The 24790-nt window shown below is 39.8% G+C and overlaps 1 protein-coding gene across 3 annotated transcripts in view; it reads right to left on the reverse strand.

Moving 5' to 3' along the window:
• The window catches only part of MBD-like (methyl-CpG-binding domain protein 2), a 69364-nt gene that overhangs the window by 26502 nt on the left and 18072 nt on the right, over positions 1–24790 (reverse strand). For all 3 annotated transcript variants that reach the window (XR_011713913.1, XM_071672128.1, XM_071672127.1), the window contains exons 2-5: positions 19055–19207; positions 18747–18894; positions 14062–14190; positions 8006–8122 (exon numbers count right to left, since the gene is read on the reverse strand). Coding sequence is in view for 2 of the 3 variants with exons in the window: in XM_071672128.1 (XP_071528229.1) it covers positions 8006–8122; positions 14062–14190; positions 18747–18894; positions 19055–19207 (547 nt within the window). In the remaining variant the exon portion in view is untranslated. The remainder of the gene's footprint in view (positions 1–8005; positions 8123–14061; positions 14191–18746; positions 18895–19054; positions 19208–24790) is intronic.

The following is a 24790-nucleotide window of genomic DNA, read 5'->3' on the forward strand; positions in this document are numbered from 1 at the left end:
TCCAATTTGGTCTCCCACTTCTCATTCCCTCCACCTCTGACACATATATCCTCTTGGTCAATCTTTCCTCACTCATTCTCTCCATGTGACCAAACCATTTCAAAACACCTTCTTCTGCTCTCTCAACCACACTCTTTTTATTACCACACATCTCTCTTACCCTTACATTACTTACTCGATCAAACCACCTCACACCACATATTGTCCTCAAACATCTCATTTCCAGCACATCCACCCTCCTGCACACAACTCTATCCATAGCCCACGCCTCGCAGCCATACAACATTGTTGGAACCACTATTTCTTCAAACATACCAATTTTTGCTTTCCGAGATAATGTTCTCGACTTCCAAACATTCTTCACGGCTCCAAGGATTTTCGCCCCCTCCCCCACCCTATGATTCACTTCCACTTCCATGGTTCCATCCACTGCCAGATCCACTCCCAGATATCTAAAACACTTTACTTCCTCCAGTTTTTCTCCATTCAAACTTTCCTCCCAATTGACTTGACCCTCAACCCTACCGTACCTAATAACCTTGCTCTTATTCACATTTACTTTTAACTTTCTTCTTTCACACACTTTACCAAACTCAGTCACCAGCTTCTGCAGTTTCTCACATGAATCAGCCACCAGCGCTGTATCATCAGCGAACAACAACTGACTCACTTCCCTAGCTCTCTCATCCACAACAGACTGCATACTTGCCCCTTTTTCCAAAACTCTTGCATTCACCTCCCTAACAACCCCATCCAGAAACAAATTAAACAACCATGGAGACATCACACTCTCCTGCCACAAACCTACATTCACTGAGAACCAATCACTTTCCTCTCTTCCTACACGTACACATGCTATACATCCTCGATAAAAACTTTTCACTGCTTCTAACAACTTTCCTCCCACACCATATATTCTTAATACCTTCTGCAGAGCATCTCTATCAACTCTATCATATGCCTTCTCCAGATCCATAAATGCTACATACAAATCCATTTGTTTTTCTAAGTATTTCTCACATACATTCTTCAAAGCAAATACCTGATCCACACATCCTCTACCACTTCTGAAGCCACACTGCTCTTCCCCAATCTGAAGCTCTGTACATGCCTTCACCCTCTTAATCAATACCCTCCCATATAATTTACCAGGAATACTCAACAAACGTATACCTCTGTAATTTGAGCACTCACTCTTATCCCCTTTGCCTTTGTACAATGGCACTATGCAAGCATTCCGCCAATCCTCAGGCACCTCACCATGAATCATACATACATTAAATAACCTTACCAACCAGTCAACAATACAGTCACCCCCTTTTTTAATAAATTCCACTGCAATACCATCCAAACCCGCAGCCTTACTGGCTTTCATCTTCCGCAAAGATTTTACTACCTCTTATCTGTTTACCAAATCATTGCACACCACCTCAACCAAAACACCCTATATCTGCCACTCTATCATCAAACACATTCAACAAACCTTCAAAATACTCACTCCATCTCCTTTTCACATCACCACTACTTGCTATCACCTCCACATTAGCCCCCTTCACTGAAGTTCCCATTTGCTCCCTTGTCTTACACACTTTATTTACCTCCTTCCAAAACATCTTTTTATCCTCCCTAACTCTCATTTGCCCTCTTTTTCACCTATTGCACCTTTCTCTTGACCTGCCTCTTTTGTTTATACATCTCCCACTCATTTGCATTTTTTTCCCTGCAAAAATCGTCCAAATGCCTCTCTCTTCTCTTTCACTAATAATCTTACTTCTTCATCCCACCACTCACTACCCTTTCTAATCAACCCACCTCCCATGCTTCTCATGCCACAAGCATCTTTTGCGCAAGCCATCACTGCTTCCCTAAATACATCCCATTCCTCTCCCACTCCCCTTACATCCTTTGTTCTCACCTTTTTCCATTCTGTACTCAGTCTCTCCTGGTACTTCCTCACACAAGTCTCCTTCCCAAGCTCATTTACTCTCACCACTCTCTTCACCCCAACATTCTCTCTTCTTTTCTGAAAGCCCCTACAAATCTTCACCTTCGCCTTCACAAGATAATGATCAGACATCCCACCAGTTGCCCCTCTCAGCACATTAACATCCAAAAGTCTCTTTCGCGCGCCTATCAATTAACACGTAATCCAATAACGCTCTCTGGCCTTCTCTCCTACTTACATACGTATACTTATGTATATCTAGCTTTTTAAACCAGGTATTCCTAATCACCAGTCCTTTTTCAGCACATAAATCTACAAGCTCTTCACCATTTCCATTTACAACACTGAACACCCCATGTATACCAATTATTCCCTCAACTGCCACATTACTCACCTTTGCATTCAAATCACCCATCACTATAACCCGGTCTTGTGCATCAAAACCACTAACACACTCATTCAGGTGCTCCCAAAACACTTGCCTCTCATGATCTTTCTTCTCATGCCCAGGTGCATATGCACCAATAATCACTCACCTCTCTCCATCAACTTTCAGTTTTACCCATATCAATCTAGAATTTACTTTCTTACACTCTATCACATACTCCCACAACTCCTGTTTCAGGAGTAGTACTACTCCTTCCCTTGCTCTAGTCCTCTCACTAACCCCTGACTTTACTCCCAAGACATTCCCAAACTACTCGGGAATTCCCCTTTACCCTTGAGCTTCGTTTCATTCAGAGCCAAAACATCCAGGTTCCTTCCCTCAAACATACTACCTATCTCTCCTTTTTTCTCATCTTGGTTACATCCACACACATTTAGACACCCCAATCTGAGCCTTCGAGGAGGATAAGCACTCCCTGCGTGACTCCTTCTTCTGTTTCCCCTTTTAGAAAGTTAAAATACAAGGAGGGGAGGGTTTCTGGCCCCCCGCTTCCGTCCCCTTTCGTCGCCTTCTACGACACGTGAGGAATGCGTGGGAAGTATTCTTTCTCCCCTATCCCCTATCCCTCTTCTATCTAAACCAAATCATTCTCCCTGATCCCTTCATTTCACATACCACCTGACCAAAACATCCTACATCTGCCACTCTATCATCAAATACACAAGATGCTTTGGAAGGTTAAAAATGTGCAAAAAACATGAAAACAAACAGGAACATTGGTGAAGGAGGCAAAAAGTGAAGTAGTGACAGGTTATGATGAAGTGTGGAGGATACTGAGTGACCATTTAGAACGTATGTTGCTTGTGTGTGATGATAGGGTGGCAGATGTAGGGTGTTTAGGTCATGGTGGTATGCAAAGTGAGAGAGTCATGGAGAGTGGTTTGGTAAAGACAGAGGAAGTAATAAAAGCCTTACGTATGATGAAATGTGGCAAGGCTGTTGGAGATGATGGCTGTGCTGTTGAATCCATTAAGGAAGAGGGTGACTGTGTCACTGATTGGTTAGGTAGGATTTTCAATGTATGTATGGATCTTGGTGAAGTGCCTGAGAATTGGTGGAATGCATATATAGTGCCAATGTATAAAGTCAAGGGGGACAAAAGGGTATAAAAGTGAGTGTTCAAACAACAGATATAAAAGATTGGTGAGTGTACATGATTAGTTGTGTGGCAGGGTAGTGATTGAGGGACTGAAGGCACGTACAGTGCATCAGATTTGGGAGTAACAGTGCGGTTTCGCAAGTGGTAAAGGAGGTGTGGATCAGATGTTTGCTTTGAAGAAAGTGTGAGAAATACTTAAAGAAATGGATGGAGCTCTATGTGGCATTTATGGATCTGGAGAAAGCACATGATAGGATTGATAGAGATGCCCTGTGGAAGATCTTAAAAATATACAGTGTGAGAGTAGAGTTGCCAGAAGCAGTGAGAAGTTTTTATCAAAGGTGTTATGTTTGTGTACAAGTAGGAAGAAAAGAGAGTGGTTCCAAGGGAAGGTTGGTTTGTGGAAGGGGTGTGTGACGTCACCATGGTTGTTTAATTTGATTATGAATGGGGTTGTGAGGGAAGGAAATATGATAGTCCTGGAGAGAGTGACAAGTATGCAGTCTGTAGGGGATGAGAAGGCCTGGGAAGTAAGTTAGTTGTTATTTGCTGATGATACAGCACTGGTGGCAGAGTCGAGTGTGAAACTGCATAACTTGGTAAACGAGTTTGGGTGTGTGGGAGGAAGAAGTTAAGAGTAAATGTGAATAAAAGCAAAGTTATTAAGTTTAGCAAAGCTGAAGAACAGGTTAGTTTGGGTGAGATTTTGAATGGAGAAAAAAGGATGTGGAGTGCTTTAGATACCTGGGAGTGGACATGGCAGCAAATGGAACCAAGGAAGTGGAAGTGAGTCACAGGGTGGGAGAGGGACCAAAGGTTCTAGCAGCACTGAAGAATGTGTGGAAAAGATACTGTTATCTGGGAGGACAAAAATGGGTATGTTTGAAGGTATAATAGTCCCAATAATAGTATATGAATGCAAGGCATGGGAAATAGATAAGACTGTGCTGAGGAAGGTGGGTGTGCTGGAAATGAAATGTCTGAGGAGAATATGTGGAGTGAGGTGCATTGACTGAGCAAATAATGAAAGGGTATGAGGGAGAAGTGGTAATAAAAAGAGTGTGGATGATAGAGCTGAAGGTGTGCTGATATGGTTTGGATATATGTGTTAGAAATGAAATATTTGAGGACAATATGTGGTGTGAGGTGGTTTGATGGAGTAAGTAATGAAAGGGTAAGAGAGAGGTGCAGTAATAACAAGAATGTGAATGAGAGTTGAAGAAGGTGTGATGATATGATTTGGACATAAGGATAGAATGAATTAAGAAAGGTTGACAAAGTGGAAATATGTGTCAGAAGTGGAGAGAATAAGGACAATGGGGAGACCAAATGTGAAAAGGATTTGAATTGTTTGGGGCCTGAACATGCAGGAGGGTGAAAGGCGTGCATGGGATAGAGTGAATTTGAACATTGAGGCATGCATGAGTTGACGTGCTGTCAACTGACTAAACCAGTGCAAATCACTGCATAAGATAAAGTGTAGCAAACAGGCTGGAATGGATGGAACTGCAGCCGATTTCTTAAGAAAGGGTGTGACTGTGTTGTTGACTGGTCTGTTTGGTTTTTCAATGCATGTATGGATTGTGGCAAGGTACCTGAAAATAGGCTGAAATCCTTTATAGTGCAACTATATAAAGGCAAGGGAGACAAAAGTTAATGCTCAGAATACAGAGGTATAAGTTTATTAAATGTACTTGGTAAGTTGTATGGGAGAGTTTGATTTAAAAGAACGAATTTTTGGACTGGGAAGGAACAATGTGGCTTCAGAACTGATTGAGTATCAATGATTCAAGTGTCTGTTCCAAAGAATGTGCAAGAGCAATACTTAGAGAAACGGAAAGGCATGTATGTTTATGTGTGGTGTTTATGGACTAGGAGAATGTGCACTGTTGACAGGGATAATAGATAAGCTCTGTGGAAGGTACTGTGATTATATTTGGTAAGGGAGAACAGCAGCTATACACAGTGAAAAAATCAAACATACCTTAACTGATGCTATACTGACATTCAAAATTCGAGCACCCATCAACGACGCACTAGCTGTGATATCACAGCTGACATGACAGATTAGATCATCATCTCAGCACCAACAACCAATATGATTAGTTTAAGAAACTCACATATGTATTCGTTTTCATTTCATAACAATATAACACCCTTCACAGTCAGGAGACTTTCTGTAATGAGATACCAAGCGACTCATTTCATAACAATATAACACCCTTCACAGTCAGGAGACTTTCTGTAATGAGATACCAAGCGACTAACTGATAATAATAACTTAAAATGCTTCTCTATGAATCATAGGGTTTTTAAATATGGCTTATATATATAACTTTCAGGTATATCACTTATTCATTATATTTCATTCACAAAATCTTCAGATATATACATTATTCTAACTTTATATACAGTTTTGTTATTCACTGTGCAATGACCTGAGCCATATACATATGTGGCTGCCATAACTTGCTCCAAAATATTCCACTCTTATTTTCTCTACATCATAATCACAAGATCACTTTCCTACTGTGATCAAAATCATATTCAAGACCCATCCAATCAATATCACTATCTTTAATACCTAAGAAAAAATAATTAATTTGCTGGATAGAGCACATATCTACACAGCAAGTTCCAGAAATCTGCGAGCGAACACGCTTAGGACAGACATTCTTACCTTCCCCTTCTGTGTTACGAGGATAACTGAAACAACAGCACTTTCCCCATGCTAATCAAAGCTGGATAGTGACATTAAATATCTCTACATACCTAAAAAGCTCACCTCTGAATTAAGCAAAGGTGGGCAGAGGCAATCCGTATAAGTATGGCTGAAGTGGCCATGTTAAGAATGTATAAATACATTTGTGAAAGGTAAGGGATTGATGTCAATGTAAACCTACAGTCATCTTGGAGGTTGATACTAAAGCAACACTCTGGTTCATCACATACCATTGTTAAGCCTGTACCAAATTAACAAAGACCATAAATTGATGGATGATTTACCTGTACCAAATTAACAAAGACCATAAATTGATGGATGATTTTAAATTGATGGATGATTTACATCATATTTACTTTTAAAGTCACATCAACCTTATGTTAACTGGAAACAACATGAGCAGCATAAATGTCATAACATTCCTAAATATCAGCTTAATCACCATGTTGCAGTGCTGCTACCTGTAAAACTTGCAGTTTCAAACACTAGTAATTCATGATGACTGCAAGACTTGTACAACATGTGAAATGTGCAAGACTTCAAATATGTCACAGCTTCAAACTTGCACATGAAATGCGAGAAAACTAAAGTTCAAAGGAGAATGAAATCATTTTTGACAAAGCAAAACTAACATTAATAACCTTTTCATATGCTTTAAAAGTTTTACAGCTAAAGTTTTATACTGAGGGAGGAGAAGCCATGTGTTCTCAACAAAATATATGCACATCGTATTCCTTAAAAAAAATAAAAATCATATCTAACTGCCCCAACAACATCCCTTCCATTGCTATTAAGCAAACTACACTTTCCATATCTAACTGCTCCATCAAGAGTCTCTTCCTTTGCTGTCAATTTAACTCTAACATAAAGATCTAACAGTAGAATCAGCTGGTCTCCAGCCAGATGCTAAGGAGCTAACACCTACTGCTAATTAGTTTGGCAAATTACAAATGTATCTCTATTGGAGAACCCTAGTCAACTTGGCTCACACTTTCTGAAATTTCATTGGCTAGCTGTTAAAGGATACAATCATACAGTTAGGTAATCTGATGAATGACTATACAGATTCATTCTCAAGCAAATTAAAAGCAAATGTCTCAATAAGTTATCAGATGCAGAAAAAATATATTGAAATCAAATTTGTAACTAACTACTTCACTATGAATACTTTCAACCCTTTCTACCACCTATAATATTTTCCACTTAGCCATTAATAAAACGAAAGAATTGGCAACAGTGCAAACTTGTCTGACCTCAACTCTGGTTAAACCAACTTTCTAATCATCACCAAAATCAGGATACCCCTACTTTTCACAATGAATATTTTTGCGGCCTAATAGTAACTTTCTGTAAATTCTACACCAAGTCAGATTTTACATAACTCATTCTGGCTATATACTATTCTACACAGCCTCTTAATCAAATAAAACATATGACTTAACTCTGTTCTACTTCCTTATGATGCGCAACATCTGACTTTTGTTCAGTACACAGTACCTTGTCCATCATCAATTATCAAGAACTTTACTGTAAAAATCAAGTCAAAGAAACAAAACACCATCCAAGTTCACCTTTTCCTTTCTGGTTAGTAAAATCATCAAATCTTCTAGCATTTCTTTGTATACAGCATGGAAGCATTTAGCAAATCTGATTCTGAAACCTTTATATCTAACAAATGAAAGAGCTTTACTCCTAATAAATTACTTTTTATCTCATAAAGTGGATCAACTGATAAGGTTATACAATGGACCTTAAGAAACCCTGCATCTCAGATCTTTTTTATGTACTTACAATAACAAGTGGTTGAGTAGGATTAAGGAAGACCCCTGGATTTTTTTCGAGGTAGTGTTTAGCTTCAGTCTGACCTGTGATGGGGCCAGAAAACAAATGAAGGGCAGTGGCCAGACTCTGAAAAAGAAATAAAACAGGGGTCATCCTTACTTCATAAAACAGAGAGCAAGGTATGCTTAAACCAATGACTGGCTTTTCCTTACTTCTACTTCCATCTAATAACAATGTTAACACATCAATGAGAAAGTCACTTCTGTAGTGAAAAATTAATTTTAATCTTAGGGCATGGTTGGCTATGCAGCAAATTCAAGGGGGGTTTTCCTGGTGACAAGGAAGAATTCTGTCCATTGAAAAGTACAATCTTGGGAGAAGGGCAGTAAAGCTCTTTCAAGGACTGACATTCTGAGCACAGCAGCTAGCCTGAATTGTGTGCTTCTCAGCATCATAGCCAGATAAACTAAACCCCACAAAATGTAAAAAAATATTGGCTCTGAATAATAAAAATCCATTTCTCTACTGCAGGTTGACCCTATGAGCATCTATAAAAGTACCTGCTTAGCATTAGGTATAACCTATAACTATGGTCTTCATCAACTGAAGTATAATGTTGGGGACTGTGGTCTACATAAACTGATGCATAGTTAAAATCTGAATCATGCACCAAGAATAACACTTGACCCTACCTTCCTTGTTCAGAACCGTAAGTTAAATAACCAGAGATCAAATTATTCTCACACCCACACATGCTTCTCCCTAAAGCTTCCAGTATTCTACAAAAGGCAATGGAGAGTGAATTAAATTGGTTCAGTGCAATGCGACCAGTCACCAAGCATCGCCTTCAGATTCTCAGCTGTGTTCACTATCTTCTACCATTCGTCATAGAAAGGTAAATGATTCATTTTTTCTTTCATGCATGTTTGCTACTTCCTGCACAAGCAAGGTAGCGTCCAGAACAGATGACTTAAATCAATATATCTCAATGCTAATGGATTAATAGTTAATGGTAACAGCAAGAATTCAAGAACTGTATAAGAGGAAAAGCACCTGATACAGTTGGAGTCATGGAAACAAAACTTACTAATGAGAGAAAATCTAATCTGTTTTGCCTAAATGGATGGATGATTGTAAGGGGAAAAGGGAAAGCAGAGGGACAGGACTGGTCCTCTAAATAAAAGATAACTTGAAGTTTCAAGAAGTAGTGGAAGATGGCCCATTCAGAAAATGCACATTTCTTTTTTCCATACTTGATCACTGTTTCCTTCATTAGTGAGGTAGTGCCACGACCAGATGAAGAAAGGTTACATCCACTCAAATCCATTTTCTAGATATCATGTGTAATGCATCAAAACACAGCTCCCTATCCACATCTAGGCCCCACAGACCTTTCCATGGTTTACTCCAGACACTTCATGTGCCCTGATTCAGTCTAACCCAGGCACATCTTCCACCCTCCTGCATGTTCACAGGCACATCTTTCACCCTCCTGCATGTTCACATACTGATCACTCAAAATCCTTTTCACTCCATCCTTCCATCTCCAATTTGGTATCCCTGTTCTCCTTGTTCCCTCCACTTCTGACATATGTATCCATCTTGGCAACCTTTCATCACTCATTCTCTCCATGTATCCATACAATTTCAGCACACCCTCTTCTGCTCTCTCAACTACACTATTTCTATTACCACACATCTCTCTTACAATTTCATTACATAATCGATGAAACTACCTAACACCATATATTGTCTTGAAACATTTCATTTCCAATACATCCACCTTCTTCAGCACAGCATAAGACTTTTCTCAAAAAAGGGGGTGACTGTGTTGTTGATTGGTTGGTAAGATATTCAATGTATGTATGGATCATGGTGATGTGCCTGAGGACTGGCAGAATTCATGCATAGTGCCATTGTAAAAGGCAAAGGGGATAAAGATGAGTGTTCAAACTACAGAGGCATAAGTTTGTTGAGTATTCCTGGGAAATTATATGGGAGGGTACTGATTGAGAGAGTAAAGGCATGTACAGAGCATCAGACTGGGGAAGAGCAGTGGTTTCAGGAGTGGTAGAGGATGTGTGGATCAGGTGTTTGCTTCAAAGAATGTATGTAAGGAATACTTAGTAAAACAGATGGATTTGTATGTAGCATTTATGGGTCTGGAGAGGATACATGATAGGGATGACAAAGATGCTTTGTGGAAGATTTTAAGAGTATATGGTGTGGGAGGTAAGTTGTTAGAAGCAGTGAAAAGTTTTTACCAAGGATGTAAGGCATATGTACAAGTAGAAAGAGAGGAGAGTGATTGGTTTCCAGTGAATGTCGGTTTGTGGCAGGGGTGTGTGATGTCCCCATGGTTGTTTGATTTGTTTATGGATGGGGTTGTTAGGGAGGTGAATGCAAGAGTTTTGGAGAAAGGGGTGAGTATGCAGTCTGTTGTGGATGAGAGGGCCAGGGAAGTGAGTCAGTTGTTGTTCGTTGATGATACAGCACTGGTGGCTGACTTGGATGAGAAACTGCAGAGGTGGGTGACTGAGTTTGGAAAAGTGTGTGAAAGAAAGTTGAGAGTAAATGTAAATAAGAGCAAGGTTATTAGGTTCAGTATGGTTGAGAGACAAGTTAATGGTGATGTAAGTTTGAATGGAGAAAATTGGAGGAAGTGAAGTGTTTTAGATATCTGGGAGTGGATTTAGAAGCAGATGAAACCAAGGAAGTAAAAAGAGAGTTACATGGTGGGGTAGGGGGCGAAGGTTCTAGGAGTAATGAAGAACATGTGGAAGGTGAGAACATTATCTCGGAGGGCAAAAATGGGTATGTTTGAAGAAATAGTAGTTCAAAAAAAAGTTGTATACTTGCGAGGCATGGGCTATAGACAGGGTTGTACGGAGGAGGGTGGATGTGTTGGAAATGAAATGTTTGAGGACAATATGTGGTGGGAGGTGGTTTGATCGAGTAAGTAATGAAAGGGGTAAGAGGGATGTGTGGTAATAAAAAGAGTGTGGTTGAGCGAGGAGAAGAGGGTGTGTTGAAATGGTTTGGACATATGGAGAGAATGAGAGGATAGATTGACAATGAGGATATATATGTCAGATGCACTTCCCAGGTCCTCTCATCCCAAACAGACAGCATACTCGCCCCTCTCTCCAAAACTCTCGCATTTACCTCCCTAACCATCCCATCCATAAACAAATTAAACAACCATGGGGACATCACACATCCCCTGCCGTAGACCGACATTCACTGGGAACCAATCACTCTTCCTACTCATACATTTGCCTTACATCCTCAATAAAAACTTTTCACTGCTTCTAGCAACTTACCTCCCACACAATATACTCTTAAGACCTTCCACAAAGCATCTCTATCAACCCTATCATATGCCCTCTCCAGATCCATAAATGCTTCATACAAATCCATCTGTTTTTCTAAGTATTTCTCACACACATTCTTCAAAGCAAACACCTGATCCACACATCCTCTACCACTTCCGAAACCACACTGCTCTTCCCCAATCTGATGCTCTGTACATGCCGTGACCCTCTCAAGCAATACCATCCCATATATTTTCCCAGGAATACTCAACAAATGCATGCCTCTGTAGTTTGAATACTCACCTTTATCCCTTTGCCTTTGTACAATGGCACTATGCATGCATTCCGCCAATCCTCAGGTACTTCACCATGATCCATACATACAGTGAATATCCCTGAGGTAGGAGAGAACGAATTTTACCTCTGTATTCCCTGCGCGTCATAGAAGGTGACTAAAAGGGGATGAAGCAGGGGGCTGGAAATCCTCCACTCCAGTTTTCCCTTTTCCAAAAGAACGAACAGAGAATGGGGCAAAAAAGAATTTTCCCTCTAAGGCTCAGTTCTCTGTTCTTAATGCTTCCTCACTAATGCAGGAAATGGCGAATACATGTCAAGCACAATTCACTCTCCACTTATTTCTCAAATATAGACTACAAAGCAAACATCTGGTACCTCTCCTGAAGCCACACTGCTCTTCCCAAGTCAGATACTCTGTGTATGACACCATCCTTTCAATCAGCACTCTCCCAAACACTGGAACAGGTATCCTCAAAAACAATTTATAACTCTTTAGTTCAATAAATGCAACATTTTCATCTTCTGGCATCTCATCTTGAACCACACAGTGCCTGCCAATGAAATTGATGTGAGGAGGCTATGGTACAACCATCAAGGACAAAGACGAAATAAAACCATGAAAACTGTGTATTCATCACCAACTAGTACTTTATTGGTTTCCCTTCGGCATGTGGAAAGAATGCAAGACTGGGAGTTTACAAGGAGTGAATTATCTATCTATCTATCAATATATCTAATGCCTGTTCCCCCCTGGAACTCCCTCAAAGGGAGTCCAAAGCAGGAGAGTCTCCATAACTAATGAACTCCAGTGCCGCTTCTTAGCCGTAGTACTTCACCCTCAACATGCTAATGACTGAGCACAACTCTAGGGCAGTCTTAGCAGATGCTGCTACCTAATGTTCCTACCGACTACTTCTACCAAATGCTCCTGCCTAATATTCCTACCTAATACTTCTACCTAATGTTCTTGCCTAAATGTTACTGCCAACTAACTATCGATTCTACCACTTAGCCAAAAAGGATGGACTAGCATATAATGCTCACCACAGGAAAATCAAATTTACAAAGGATGAGCTCTGTGAGTTAAGTGTCATCAAGCATCATGTGTCACTCATGCTGCTATGCCACACTTTATCTTACACAAGACATTCATTGCCGCCTCTGTTGTCACCATAAAAATTCTTTAAGATTCTCTCACTCTGCATGTCATCTCAACCAAAACACACTATTTCTGCTACCCCATCATCAACATTTTCAACAGTCTTTCACTCTAATCCCTTTTCACCTATTCTTTGCCTGCTACCACTTTCCCATCTGCTATCTTCACTGTCACTGCAAATTAATCAATTTTCCTCACACATTTCACCTCCTTCCATATCATTTTCTTATTCTTTTTGAAGTTCTTATTTTTTTGAAGTTCATCAATATTCTCTCATCCCATCTCTCACTTGCCCTCTTTCTCCTCACCTCCAGCCAACTTCTCTTGTATTCCTTCCAATCTTTTACACTCCTTCACTAGCAATCTAGCTTTCTAATTCACTGTTTGTTCTCTCCAAACATACCCTACCTCTTACATTCCACATAATTCACTCTCACATGTAAGAAATGCCTCCTTCAATACCTTCCACTCGTCTTTCAAACCTCTTTTCATTTGCTCTCACCCCATGCCATTCTTCACTTAAAATTCCCTATATCCTTGCACACAAGCCTCTTTTCCAATTTCACTTGCAGGACTTCTTCTCATCCAATAACTAGTACAAACAATGACACTCACCTTCACCATGAAATTATCAAACATCCCTCCTACCACCCCTCTCAGTATATTCACATTTGACAACATCTCCTCTACATGCCTGTCAATTAGCACATAATCTAATATTGCCTACTGATCCTCAAACCTACTAACTCACATATTTAAGGACTTACTTAAACTCTTTCAATACTCAACTTGTAGAGATCTTCCTAATTTTCATTTACAATGAAGACACCATGTATTCCAAATTATACCTTCAACTGCCACATAACTCTCTTCTGCATCAAGCTTCAAAGATTCAGTCCCTTTCGCCACAGCTGCAAATCACTCAGCTCATTCTAAAAAAAATCTTCTGCTTCACTTTTCTCATTAACAGGTGATTATGCACCTACAACCACATACCTCTTTTCCTCATGTGGTCCACTTTCACTTTAACCCATATCAGTTTTGAACTTGCTTCCTGGTGCTCTTTAACATAATCCTACAGTTCCTCCTTTATCAGAAAAGATATCCACTCTGCTCATTCCCTCTCACTTAGCTCAGACTTGAAGCTTGGAACATTTCCAGTTCACTCTACCCCCGTCCTCTTCAGCTTAATTTCACTGAAAGCCATAACATCAAAGCTTCTCTAATCAAATATAACACCTTTACAACATTACAGGTACCAGAAACATATACAAAATATCAAAAGACAAACACACCTGCAATACAGTTTGGTCTTCTACATTTGGTCCAACAGCTTTGAGGGCTGCTGGTAAGTCAACATTCCTTAGGACTGATGTCTGAGCATCAAAAGCTTGAAGTCCTTGTAACCGCTTTTCCCAAAACAGCTGGAACAGTGGATGAATCAAAAGTTAGGGACAATAACTTTTATCAAAGGATAGAAATATGTCAAGCCTAAGTAAAATAAGCAACAGACCTATTGTAAAATCCTAACTAGATGCTTTACTTTCTGTATGACAAGTTTCAGGAAAATAATGATGCTAGCATTATTCACATAACAAACTTTCCAATCTGAAATTCAACTGCCAGTTATTCAAATCACCTTAAAAATATATTGTATTATTCACATAAAACTTCCCAATATGTTCTTTAATAGCCTGAACTTATTTTTTTTTTCTTTTTTTTCCCGCTGTCTCCCGCGTTTGCGAGGTAGCGCAAGGAAACAGACGAAAGAAATGGCCCAACCCACCCCCATACACATGTATATACATACGTCCACACACGCAAATATACACACCTACACAGCTTTCCATGGTTCACCCCAGACGCTTCACATGCCCTGATTCAATCCACTGACAGCACGTCAACCCCGGTATACCACATCGCTCCAATTCACTCTATTCCTTGCCCTCCTTTCACCCTCCTGCATGTTCAGGCCCCGATCACACAAAATCTTTTTCACTCCATCTTTCCACCTCCAATTTGGTCTCCCTCTTCTCCTCATTCCCTCCACCTCCGACACATATATCCTCTTGGTCAATCTTTCCTCACTCATTCTCTCCATGTGCCCAAACCATTTCAAAACACCCTCTTCTGCTCTCTCAACCACGCTCTTTATTTCCACACATCTCTCTTACCCTTACATTACTTACTCGATCAAACCACCTCACACCACACATTGTCCTCAAACATCTCATTTCCAGCACATCCATCCTCCTGAACTTAATATTACTTTAAAAACTAATGGTATGTTTCCATGTGATACAACTTAGGCATAAATCTTATCCAGACTATTTACCCTTCTATGTGATAGGTAATGGTAATAATCAACAATTCCAAACCGAGTGCATGAAATTTGCATTATGTAGCATTCATCCAACTACTATATGTGGATTTGAAACTTTTATTCACTATGGTACTAGCAGATAAGTAAAAATAATGAGAGAACCTTGATGTCAAAGTAAAAATAAGGTTAGTTATTAGTAAAAAGATATGAGAAATTTCATGGTGTTAAAAAATGGGCTCTTCTGAACCTATAAAAAGCATACTGCTATGAAAGACTCCTTACTTGCCCTGAACTTTCATGTACCAGTCTTGCAAGCCAATGGATTATCATAGGCAAAGGAGAACAACTGATTAATCGTGTCATAACTGTGCTTAAAGCAAACAATAAATGCAATTATAACTGTCCTGTGGGAGGTGTGAAAAGTCTGATTGAAATTAATGCAGTAACCATGGGTTAAACTGTAACCACTCCATGCAACAAGCTGTGATGTTACACTGCTGAAAACCCATCCCACTACATCAGTTTCAGATCACAAAAGATCACAGAAAAGTGACCCAACCCCTAGGGAGGAAGACAAGTGACCAGTTTAGCTAAAAATAATGCATTTCACACTGACATGATAGTTTCTTTTGGAAGTACTGCAGCATTTTTCCAAGAAAATAATGACAGACTGCTTCAATTCACTGAGTTCTTGTTTAAAGTTAAAGACTCTACCTGCCGAGGAAAAGGGCATGGAAGAGAAAAGTCTGAGAAAAGGGCAAACCAGGCTTCATGTGGAATGATATCCAAATCCAAACATGTCATTAAATCACTACACAGGTGCTCCTAACCATGTAAATTAACATGTGAATGACTTGCATTCAAAAAGCTAAATTTTCCTCCAATAAGAGCCACTTATATCCCTGGGGATAGGGGAGAAAGAATACTTCCCAAGTATTCCCTGCGTGTCGTAGAAGGCGACTAAAAGGGGAGGGAGCAGGGGGCTGGAAATCCTCCCCTCTCATTATTTTTTTTTTTAATTTTCCAAAAGAAGGAACAGAGAAGGGGGCCAGGTGAGGATATTCCCTCAAAGGCCCAGTTCTCTGTTCTGAACGCTACCTCGCTAATGCAGGAAATGGCAAATAGTTTGAAAGAAAGAAAGAAAGAGCCACTTCTCATTTTAGGATTAACCAGAACTAACCTTTTGGGCAGTGAATAAAGGAATCAGCCTCTGAATCATATCAGTTATCAAAATGGCTATAACTTACACCAGTACTAAAACTGGAAACAGGTTCATCCATATTGGAGATCTATAATCTTGCTTTGTATACTATGGCCCAATTTGCAACTCAAAAAAGAAAATATACGGCTATGTGCCATTACCCAACATGCAACAATCATGATCCATAAGAGGTATGCTTTTCATATTCCTAAACTCAAAATGATCCCACACTTTCTGAAAAGTTGAAAAAAAATTCTCCGGAGTCAACCACTAATTAAGCACTGACTAAGCAAGAACAGTATATTCCATGATTTTGAATTTGCATTATTCTAAATATTCAGCTGGTTCTAAAGCAGTCAAAGACCTTGAAATCTTGAACTTCCCCTATGGAACATACGTTACACCAAGGCAACACTGAAGACCCATCTCCAGATAATGTAAAAGGTGAGAAGGTGGAAGGCATGCACCAAAGATCTTTGGCAGGCACTGAAGAGTGAATCTGAGCAATGTAATATCATCAAGCACTGACTAAGCAAGAACAGTATGTTCCATGATTTTGATTTTGCATTATTCTAAAAATCCAGCTGGATCTAAAGTAGTCGAAGGTCTTGAAATCATCACGTTCATGACCTTCCCCTAGGGAACATACATTACAACAAGGCAACACTGAGGACCCAACTCCAGATAATGTAAAAGGTGTGAAGGCTTAAGACATGCACCAGACAGTGAATCTGAGCAATGTAATATACATGGGGTGATATGCTGTCAGTGGACTGAACCAGGTCATATGAGGCAGTTAAAAAAAAACACAGAAAGGTCTGTGGGGCCTAACTGAGGTTAGGGGGTTGCAATTTTGGTGCATTACACATAACTGCTAGAGCATGGATGTGAGAAAATGAGGCCATTTCTTTGTTTGTTCCTGGCACTACCTTCCTAACATGGGAAATGATGAACAAGTATGAAAAAATTCAATGTCATTATCATATAACAAAGGATCCCTTCTCTAGGAACTCCTACAGCACAAAGCTGCACTACAATCAGCAACAGGAAAAGGTTAGACACCTTTGGAAAGAAAAGTTCTTTGACGAGATTGTACTCCAATGGTAAAGCCTTCATGAAGCCAACTTTTTACTATGCATTACCACTTGTGGTTGCTGTTCATCAAAAATGTTAATAATTTGAATTTTTCTTAAATATGTCAAAATTGCAAAGGTTTTCTGTGTCATTATCCAAGTCCATAATCTAATTTTTCATGTATCACAATCATATAATTATGAAGCATCATTATATGAGCCATCACTAAGCAGGAGCTCAGTATATGCATTTAATTATGGAGAAAGGAGAATTTATCAGCAGATTTACATAAAAGTTCTGCACAAAGTTGAACTACAGAATCTTTTATAATTGTTTTACTGTTGTTGTGTTATTTGTTTCTGACCATTTGGAAAGGTTTTTGGCCTTATGTTACCACAAATTATTGTTTCCAATCTGCTATCTAAGATTGCAATCCCAATCTAAGGTAACATCCATTGTAACTAGTGTTATTTTTGATTAAAAATGCATTTTCCTTGAACATGATGATGATGACAATAAAGAACTTCCTATGTAAACATCGAATCCCAGATCCATACACTATAAGTCCACTATGAAAAATATCAAATATACAATACAATATTACATATGAAAACAAAGTGGTTAGGCTTTTTCATTAAAACAAAAGTTACTGCCACATTGTAGTATTTGATGCCAGTGGTGTTTTGAAGTATACTAATTCTCAATATAAAATAAATCACTTAAGGTACATGTCATGGAAAATCACAGACAAATCAGAAACAAAAGGAAGGTGATGCAAACCAACTTGAGACAATAAGTCAGAACAGCACAATGCCAAAGCAAGCAAGTAAATGAATGAGGGTCACTAGCTGTCCAGTGCTATCTCCCATCCACACTCTTATACTAAAGACCTGGGTAGCATAATGTATGGCTGCTGAATCCCTGTGAATGAGTATTTGCTGGCCTGATGTGTTTTATGATGTTCATAGTCAATGAATTTTCATGCTTACTCCGTACTTTGGGTCAATATGGTGTTTAAAACCCCTAACCTTGCAAGTAATTTCTTAAGTGCTTATACTTATAGAGTTTTCCCTTATTATAAGATGGTAAGTGCCTTATCAAAATGTTTTAAGCACAAAAAAATTAGAATTTTGAAGTGTTCAATAATCATACATATTTTTGCTTGCTAAATTACAAAAATCAATTGCTAAAATCTTGTAACATTTATGCTCATACACACTTTTCTCTGCATAAGAGTACAAGAAATATTATGGATTTCCTAGGAGCTAATAAAGTATTGAACTGCAAAAAACTAAAATGTAGATTATCATTATTGGGAAGTCAAAAGGAAGCAAATATTCTTGGAAAACAAATGGCACCTCAAAATTCAAAAGTGACTTTACCTGCTTTGGTTTATCTTGAGGCCCATGCTTTATATCAGCTTTCACCTTACTTGATGGCTGTGTCTTGATAACTGTTACAGGTTGTTTGAATATTGAGGCAGTCTGACGAATGGGGGGTACTAGTGATGCATCATTCCGCATTCCACGACTAAAGAAACTCAATTTGTATCATTATCAACTCATACTCTAATAAAATTCCGACAAAAAACTCTAACATCTTAGTAAACAGGTAATCAACTCAACACAAACAAAGAAATATGTATCAATTTTCTGAGATTAGATTAAAAAGAAAAACATAAACACCACACCTGTAATCAAATAAAGTTCCTCTTGGTTTTTTGTTTTTTCTTGCAAGCATTGGATTTACTTTCCCAGTACGAAAATCAAAAGAAGAGAGGTCTACAGAATCTCCAAGATATCGTGTCAACTGTGGCTTACTGCGAAACTTTTTTCCATTTGGGCTGGGAACAGAAGAAAAGGATGCAATGAATGTTTTGGAAAGATCTTTATACCATTTTCTTTATGAAAATGCATACTAAGCATCTGAGATTTCAGTGTTGAATATCATGAATAATGAAAACCACTTATTTCTAAACAATTGCAAAGGGCTCATCTTTAACTAAATATAATGGAACACCTTTCTTTGAAGTATACAAAGGGAACTCAGTATTCAAAACTACACCTTATGTGATACATCAAAACACAAACAGCACATGACAGTCTATTTATCATCTCATGGACTGCCCTAATACACAGGAATCAATTATCCTCCTTTTTACTCAAATACATTACAAAACGGTATTTGTTTATGGATGGGGTGATTAGGAAGGTAAATGCAAGAGTTTTGGAGAGAGGGATGAGTATACAGTCTGTTGTGCATGAGAGACCATGGATAGTGAGTCAGTTGTTGCTCACTGATGATACAGCTCTAGTGGCTGATTCAGGTACGAAACTGCAGAGGTTGGTGACTGAGTTTGGAAAAGTGTGTGAAAGGAAAAAGTTGGAAGTAAGTATAAGAGCAAGGTTATTAGGTTCAATAAGGTTGAGGGACAAGTTAATTGGGAGGTACATTTGAATGGAGAAAAACTATAGGAAGTGAAGTGTTCTAGATATCTGAGAGTGGCCTTAGCAGAGGATGGAACCATGGAAGTGTAAGTGAGTCACAAGGTGGGGGAGGGGGAAAAGGTTCTGGGAGCGATGAAGAATGTGTGGAAGGAGAAAACATTATCTCGGAGAGCAAAAATGGGTATATTTGAAGGAATAGTTGGTTCCAACAGTGTTGTATGGTTGCGAAGCATGGGCTATTGATAAGGATGTATGGAGGAGGGTGGATGTGTTGGAAATGGAATGTTTATGGAAAATATGTGGTGTGAGGTGGTTTGATCAAGTAAGTAATAAAAGGATAAAAGAGATGTGTGGAGATAAAAAGAATATGGTCGAGAGAGCAGAAGAGGGTGTGTTGAAATGATTTGCATATATGGAGAGAATAAAAGAGGCAAGATTGACAAAGAGGATATGTGTGTCAGAGGTGAAGGGAACAAAGAGAAGTAGGAGACTAAACTGGAGGTGGAAGGATGGAGTGAAAAAGATTTTCAGCGATCAAGGCCTGAACATACAGGAGGGTTAGAGGTGTGCAAGGAATAGAGTGAATTGGAATGATATGATATACTGGGATTGAAGTCCTATCAGATGGACTGAACCAGGGCATGTGAAGCATCTGGGGTAAACCATGGAAAGGTCTTTGTGGCCTAGATGTGGATGGGGAGCTGTGGTTTCACGGCACTACACATGACAGTTATACACTGAGTGTGAACAAATGTGGCCTTTTTTGTCTGTTTACCTGATGCTACCTCGATGAAGCAGGGGGTAGTGATGCTATTTCTTGTGTGGCGGGGTAGCGACAGGAAAGGATGAAGGCAAGCAAGTACGAATATGTACACGTGTAAATATGTATATGTCTATATGTGTATGTTTATGCATGTATATGTTGACATGTATATGTACTGATATGTGCGTGTATGGGCATTTATGTATATATATGTGTATATGAGTGGATGGGTGATTCTTCATCTGTTTCCTGTAGCTACCTCGCTGATGCGGGAAACAGTGATTAAACATAATAAATATAATATGTGAATGTATGTGAGAAATACTTAGAAAAGCAAACGGATTTGTATGTAGCATTTATGGATCTGGAGAAGGCATATGATAGAGTTGATAGAGATGCTCTGTGGAAGGTACTAAGAATATATGGTGTGGGAGGCAAGTTGTTAGAAGCAGTGAAAAGTTTTTATCGAGGATGTAAGGCATGTGTACATGTAGGAAGAGAGGAAAGTGATTGGTTCTCAGTGAATGTAGGTTTGCGGCAGGGGTGTGTGATGTCTCCATGGTAGTTTAATTTGTTTATGGATGGGGTTGTTACGGAGGTGAATGCAAGAGTTTTGGAAAGAGGGGCAAGTATGAAGTCTGTTGGGGATGAGAGAGCTTGGGAAGTGAGTCAGTTGTTGTTCGCTGATGATACAGCGCTGGGGGCTGATTCATGTGAGAAACTGCAGAAGCTGGTGACTGAGTTTGGTAAAGTGTGTGAAAGAAGAAAGTTAAGAGTAAATGTGAATAAGAGCAAGGTTATTAGGTACAGTAGGGTTGAGGGTCAAGTCAATTGGGAGGTAAGTTTGAATGGAGAAAAACTGGAGGAAGTAAAGTGTTTTAGATATCTGGGAGTGGATCTGGCAGCGGATGGAACCATGGAAGCGGAAGTGAATCATAGGGTGGGGGAGGGGGCGAAAATCCTGGGAGCCTTGAAGAATGTGTGGAAGTCGAGAACATTATCTTGGAAAGCAAAAATGGCTATGTTTGAAGGAATAGTGGTTCCAACAATGTTGTATGGTTGCGAGGCATGGGCTATGGATAGAGTTATGCGCAGGAGGGTGGATGTGCTGGAAATGAGATGTTTGAGGACAATATGTGGTGTGAGGTGGTTTGATTGAGTAAGTAATGTAAGGGTAAGAGAGATGTGTGGAAATAAAAAGAGCATGGTTGAGAGAGCAGAAGAGGGTGTTTTGAAATGGTTTGGGCACATGGAGAGAATGAGTGAGGAAAGATTGACCAAGAGGATATATGTGTCGGAGGTGGAGGGAACGAGGAGAAGTGGGAGACCAAATTGGAGGTGGAAAGATGGAGTGAAAAAGATTTTGAGTGATCAGGGCCTGAACATGCAGGAGGGTGAAAGGCGGGCAAGGAATAGAGTGAATTGGATCGATGTGGTATACTGGGGTCGACGTGCTGTCAATGGATTGAATCAGGGCATGTGAAGTGTCTGGGGTAAACCATGGAAAGTTCTGTGGGGCCTGGATGTGGAAAGGGAGCTGTGGTTTCGGGCATTATTGCATGACAGCTAGAGACTGAGTGTGAACGAATGGGGCCTTTGTTGTCTTTTCCCAGTGCTACCTCGCACACATGAGGGGGGAGGGGGATGTTATTCCATGTGTTGCGAGGTGGCGATGGGAATGAATAAAGGCAGACAGTGTGAATTGTGTGCATGTGTATATATGTATGTGTCTGTGTGCAGATATATGTGTACATTGAGATGTATGGTTATGTATATTTGAGGGTGTGGACATGTATGTATATACATGTGTATGGGGGTGGGTTGGGCCATTTCTTTCATCTGTTTCCTTGCGCTACCTCGCAAACGCGGGAGACTGCGACAAAGCAAAATAAATAAAATAGTACATGCATATTTGTGAGTGCTGGGATAAAGAAGTAAAGTTCTTGGTGAAAGAGAATAAAGAGGCATTTGCATGATTCTTGCTGGGAAGTAGTGCAAATTACTGGGAGATGTATAAAAGAAAGAGGCAGGAGGTCAAGAGAAAGGTGAAAGAAGTGAAAAAGAGGACAAATGAGAGTTGAGGTGAGAGAGTATCATTAAATTTCAGGCAGAATAAAAAGATGTTTTGGAAGGAGGTAAATAACGTGCATAAGACAAGAGAACAAATGGGAACATTGGTGAAGGGGGCTAATGGGGAGGTAATAACAAGTAGTGATAAAGTAAGGAGATGGAGTGAGTATTTTGAAGGTCTGTTGAGTGTGTTTGATTATAGAGTGGCAAATATAGGGCGTTTTGGTCGGGATGGTGTGCAAAGTGAGAGGGTCAGGGAGAATGGTTTGGTAAACAGAGAAGAGGTAGTGAAAGCTTTGCGGAAGATGAAAGCCGGCAAGGCAGTGGGATTGGATGGTATTGCAATGGAATTTATTAAAAAAAAAAGGGGATGACTGTTTTTTTTCATTGGTTGGTAAGGATATTCAATGTATGTATGGATCATGGTGAACTGCCTGAGGATTGGCGGAATGCATGCATATTGCCATTGTACAAAGGCAAAGGGGATAAAGGTGTGTTAAAATTACAGAAGTATAAATTTGTTGAGTATTCCTGGGAAATTATATGGGAGGGTAATGAGTGAGAAGGTAAAGGCATGTACAGAGCATCAGATTGGGAAAGAGGTGTGTGGTTTCAGAAGTGGTAGAGGATGTGTGAATGAGGTGTTTGCTTTGAAAAATGTATGAGAAATACTTGGAAAAACAGAAGGATTTGTATGTGGCATTTATGGATCTGGAGAAGGCATATGACAGGGCTGCTAGAGATGCTTTGTAGAAGGATTTAATGAGTATATGGTGTGGGAGGTAAGTTACTAGAAGCAGAGAAAAGTTTTTACCAAGGATGTGAGGCAAGTGTACGAGCAAGAAGAGAGGAGAGTGACTGGATCCCAATGAATCTCAGTTTGCAGCAGGGGTGCATGATGACCCCATGGTTGTTTAATTTGTTTATGGATGTGGTGGTTAGGGAGGTGAATGGAAGAGTTTTGGAGAGAGGGGCAGGCATGCAGTTTGTTGTGGATGAAAGGGCCTGGGATGTAAGTCAGTTGTTGTTCGCTGATGATACAGCACTAGTGGCTGATTCAGGTGAGAAACTGCAAAAGTTGGTGACTGAGTTTGGTAGAGTGTGTGAAAGAAGGAAGCTGAGGGTAAATGTGAATAAGTGCAAAGTTATTAGGTACAGTAGGGTTGAGGGACAAGTCAACTGGGAGATAACTTTGGAGAAAAACTGGAGGAAGTCAAGTGTTTTAGATATCTGGGAGTGAATTTGGCACCGGATGGAACCATGGAAGCGGAAGTGACTCATGGGGTGGGGGAGGGGGTGAAAGTTCTGGGAATGTTGAAAAACATGTGGAAGGTGAGAATGTTATCTCGGAGAGCAAAAACGGGTATGTTTGAAGGAATAGTGGTTCCAACAATATTATATGGTTGTGAGGCGTGGGCCATAGATAGAGTTGTGCGGAGGAGGGTGGATGTGCTGGAAATGAAATGTTTGAGGACAATATGTGGGGTGAGGTGGTTTGATTATTAAGTAAGTAATGAAAAGGTAAGAGAGATGAGTGGTAATAAAAAGAGTGTCATTGAGAGAGCAGAAGAGGGTGTTTTGAAATGGTTTGGTCACATGGAGAGAATGAGTGAGGAAAGATTGACAAAGAAGATATATGTGTCAGAGGTGGAGGGAATGAGGAGAAGTGGGAGACCAAATTGGAGGTGAAAAGATGGAGTGAAAAAGATTTTGAGTGATCAGGGCCTGAACATGCAGGAGGGTGAAAGAAGTGTAAGGAATAGAGTGAAATGGAACGATATGTTATACCAGGATCGAAGTGCTGTCAATGGATTGAACCAGGGCATGTGAAGTGTCTGAGGTAAACCATGGAAAGTTTTGTGGGGCCTGGATGTGGAAAGGGAGCTGTGGTTACAGTGCATTATACATGACAGCTAGAGACTGAGTGTGAATGAATGTGGACTTCGTTGCCTTTTCCTAGCACTACCTCGCGCACATGCAGGGGGAGGGGGTTGTCATTTCATGTGTGGCAGGGTGGCAATGGGAATGAATAAGGGTAGACAGTATGAAATATGTACAGGTGTATATATGTATATGTCTGTGTGTGTATATAGATGTATATGTTGAGATGTATAGGTATGTATGTGTGTGTGCAGATGTGTATGTA

Source organism: Panulirus ornatus, chromosome 17 (assembly GCF_036320965.1).
Source record: "Panulirus ornatus isolate Po-2019 chromosome 17, ASM3632096v1, whole genome shotgun sequence".
Taxonomy (NCBI): domain Eukaryota; kingdom Metazoa; phylum Arthropoda; class Malacostraca; order Decapoda; family Palinuridae; genus Panulirus; species Panulirus ornatus.